Source organism: Aricia agestis, chromosome 14 (genome assembly GCF_905147365.1).
Source record: "Aricia agestis chromosome 14, ilAriAges1.1, whole genome shotgun sequence".
NCBI lineage: Eukaryota > Metazoa > Arthropoda > Insecta > Lepidoptera > Lycaenidae > Aricia > Aricia agestis.
The window spans coordinates 10,621,840-10,625,761 of NC_056419.1; the positions used below are offsets into that span (position 1 = coordinate 10,621,840).

The 3,922-nt window shown below is 38.1% G+C and overlaps 1 protein-coding gene across 1 annotated transcript; it reads left to right on the forward strand.

Annotated features, from left to right (window-relative positions):
• Positions 1-3,047: 3,047 nt before the first annotated feature.
• Positions 3,048-3,697, forward strand: LOC121733639. Its single transcript, XM_042123953.1, has one exon. The coding sequence runs from the start codon at positions 3,070-3,072 to the stop codon at positions 3,619-3,621; it is 552 nt and encodes a 183-aa protein (XP_041979887.1). The 5' UTR covers positions 3,048-3,069; the 3' UTR covers positions 3,622-3,697.
• The last annotated feature ends 225 nt before the right edge of the window (positions 3,698-3,922 follow it).

A 3,922-nucleotide genomic window follows, 5' to 3' on the forward strand; every position in this document is an offset into this window, starting at 1 on the left:
AAAGTCAGTTAAAACTTACTAATGAGGTGTTAATGCTCGCTGAGAAGAACGGTACACTAATTTTATTTAATTAATTCCAAAGAATTCTGGTTCGAATTTACGCATTTGTTTATTAATTTATTGGCTATTATATTTTATTATTTACCAGTTTTATGTATTTATAATTATACTATTGGAATATTTTAGAAACTTGTTTATATAGGCCGACTAAAGCTCTGTTTTGGTTTTGGGAAGAGTTGCTTACGCAACTTGATGAGCCACTGGTTGCTAAGAGCAAAATATTGTGGCGATAGTATTTTTTTATATTCATACGAGTTTTTGCCCGCGGCTTCGCTCGCGTTAAGAAGTATTATTATATACAAACTTTCATCCCCTATTTTAACCCCTTGGAGGTAGAATTGATCAAAATCCTTTCTTATCGGATGCCTACGTCATCTACCTGCATGCCAAATTTCAGCCCGATCGGTCCAGTGGTATGGGCTGTGCGTTCATAGATCACCATGTCAGTCAGACACCTTTAAGTTTTATATATATAGATTTCGAATATAATACGGAAGTCTATCTGACAGTTACTTCTTTGTACACTTGAGGTGGTAAAACGATTTTGTTAACATTTGGAAGACAATTAGATAAAAATAAACATATTCAATAATATCATTGTCTCGGCTTTGATTTTAGACTTTAGATTTTCTAGACATTTAAAACTCTTCCTTTTTCGAAGTTGGTTAAAAAGACAAACAGACTTTGCATTTATTATTTTTTACGTTTATAACGTTGAAAGTTTTCTAAGACCTCCAGCATTGACAGCCTTTTAAAATTCATACTAAAACAACTTTATTTCACCACATCATATCAAATAACAGCTATCACACTGTGCTTACCATTAATTCCTAGGTGGCATTCGACTTGTCGAAATATGTAAATATTAATAATATAATTCATAATAAAATCGATAGTAACAACGATCTTACGACGTGTATTCTGTGGCGAATATCCATACTGGTATAATAAATCCGAAAGTGTGTCTGTCTGTCTGTTACCTCTTTACGCCCGAACCGCTAAACCGATTATGCTGAGATTTGGTGTAGAGATACTTTGAGTCCATAGGAAAGAACATAGGACACTTTATACCCCGGAAATACGGGTTCTCCGCCATAAACTAATTTTGGCGCAACGGAGTTGAATTTTCCATAGAACTTGGCACTCATTTAGATCTCCATCCTTTTTACGGCGAAGTCCATAGACAAGAATAATGTTTGTATTGAACTTGGCTCTCCATTTTTACATTTATATTTTTGGTGGGATAAATAATAATCGTTCTATTACAGAGCATTCTCAATACGGTTGCGTTGATAATTAATTTTGGCGCAACGGAGTTGCGGGCGTCATCTAGTTATTTCTTAAGAGGGATTACGAAAGCACTCGCCTGTTTACATAGGAGTGACAATCGTGAAAATTGAAGAGAAGAAATATGAATGAAGGTGGAAGAAATAATGCTTACAAGATGGCGGCAGAGCCTTGTAGAGCTGTATTACTATCATGAGGAATGGTAATAATTTTTCCAGTTTTAAAATTTTCATGATTAATAAATTTATACGTGGGAGAGCCATGCTTCGGCACGAATGGGCCGGCTCGACCGGAGAAATAGCACGTTCTCACAGAAAAACGGCGTGAAACAGCGCTTGCGCTGTGTTTCGCCGAGTGAGTGAGTTTACCGGAGGCCCAATCCCCTACCCTATTGCCTTCCCTACCCTCCCCTATTCCCTTCCCTATCCTCCCCTATTCCCTTCCCTACCCTCCCCTATTCCCTTCCCTACCCTCCCCTATTCCCTTCCCTTCCCATCCCTACCCTCCCCTATTACCATATTCCCTCTTAAAAGGCCGGCAACGCACCTGCAGCTCTTCTGATGCTGCGAGTGTCCATGGGCGACGGAAGTTGCTTTCCATCAGGTGACCCGTTTGCTCGTTTGCCCCCTTATTTCATAAAAAAAAATAGAGGACGTGCGGAATAATATTGATCTACGAACCGTTATCGACAATAAGAAAATTAATATTGATTATTTCATTGATATGTGCTGTTGCCTATAGTTTCTGCACAGTCCTTATACTCTGTAGTACCTATTATAGCGGATTTACGTGATTCCAATCCAGTAATCATATGTAGCGCTGGATTGCTACTGGAAGAGTGGAAACGGGTACTGCAGGGCTAAAATGGTCGCATTTAGCAACTCCTCTCAATCAATTCAGGAAATGAATTGTCAAAACTGTCAAACTGACAAATGTCAAATTAGTACGAATTATTACAGATCGACAAGGCTTTTTGTGACCATTTTGCAATTAAAAGAAAATAAATCATATTATGATTCGTATTATGATTCTACAAAGCTACCATTGTAGCCCCGCTGGAATGCATTGGAATGCGCTGAATTGCTTTCCAGTAGCCGTTTACATTACTCCAGTAGCAATCCAGTGCTAGATTTTACTGGATTGGAATAATCCAAACCGGCCATTAAGCAACTCTCCCTTGTTATTTTATGCCGTGTGCCAACACAGTAGCGTGTATTTCAACAAACTACAAATTTTTATTACACCTATCATGAACGTACTATGCACATTTAAAGTAATAAACTCATGTTATTTATGCCGAATTGTTATATAATATCGACGATAAATTTGTTAAGAACCTGACAAATAATTATTTTACTGCGTGATTTGTGTTTATTTGAATATCATGAATTATACATGAAATATCTTTAGTTTTCGTTAGGACTTTATTTTCTTGAAGGAATGATATTTGCAAAAATAATGTTTTCGAAGTTTCTGAAGAATTTATTCTTATTACTACCAGTACAAGCCGAGTGCCGTATCTTAGGAAACATCAAAATATCATAATAAAGTATATTTATAACATGTAGTTGTTTTGGCAAAGCAAATCAGAGGCGCCAGTCACGACCTTTGTTAGAAATTGTAAACAAATAAGTATTTCTTTCCGATAACCTTTGGATATCATCTATACTCCACCGCGCCGGACACTGGGCAGACAGTACTGTGCGAGTAGCGAATGGCAAAATGTCTCTCAGTTGGGGTATCTGTATAATTCTTCTTTCAACACCTATAGCGGTGGTGTGTAGCGAAACGAAACAAACATTTAGGCAGTGTCCAAAAGAGTTGAAACCTGGAAAAGAATTAAATTTGGAACGGTTGACCGGCGATTGGTACCCGGTGTACTACTGGCCGAAGAAGTTTGCGCCGAATGAGTGTTATAAAGTGACATTCAAGGAGGTCGCCCATGCGGACGCGGGGCCATGTAGAGACAAGATTCCAGAGGGTGAGAAAATTATCCAATCGACGTTCACGACGCAGCAGAAAACATGGACCCAATATTTCTACGGAGCGGGTGAGGTGACACATTTCTCTATGAGCGTAGAAATCATTAAAGAATGTGTGTTCGTCGATGCGATGTGGAGAGACCTGGGCAACGGGTACACGCTAGTCACTGCCTGTCCAATTGGTGCTAATGCTCTGATGGCGAGGAATCTGACGTCATCTTCTGAACTACAGGTGGTCGTCGACAGCATTGATGCTTTGAAGGACACTGAAGGAGGTTCCAGTTGTATATAGTCCTTTATTGAAGGACTTTGTCCTTTGTGGGCTTATATAATTTTGTAATCATTAATAAAGAGTATATTTAGATAAAGATGTTTTATTTTTACGCTTATCTGTGTTTTGTTGTATTTTAATTTGTATCTGTATCTACTATCATATTTCCAAAGTTTAGGCTGAACATTACCAAATAACATGAGAATCCGGTCAGTAATTTTTGCAAGTTAGAGTTGTTACTGCTTAGACTTATCACTTACCCATAGTAATCAGAACCCACAGACTAAGAAGAGATACTACGTATCAGAACCTTAACACAAGA

Excerpts from the sequence above, each read along its gene's own strand:
- LOC121733639 (XM_042123953.1), top strand. The coding sequence starts at position 3,070 with ATGTCTCTCAGTTGGGGTATCTGTATAATTCTTCTTTCAACACCTATA.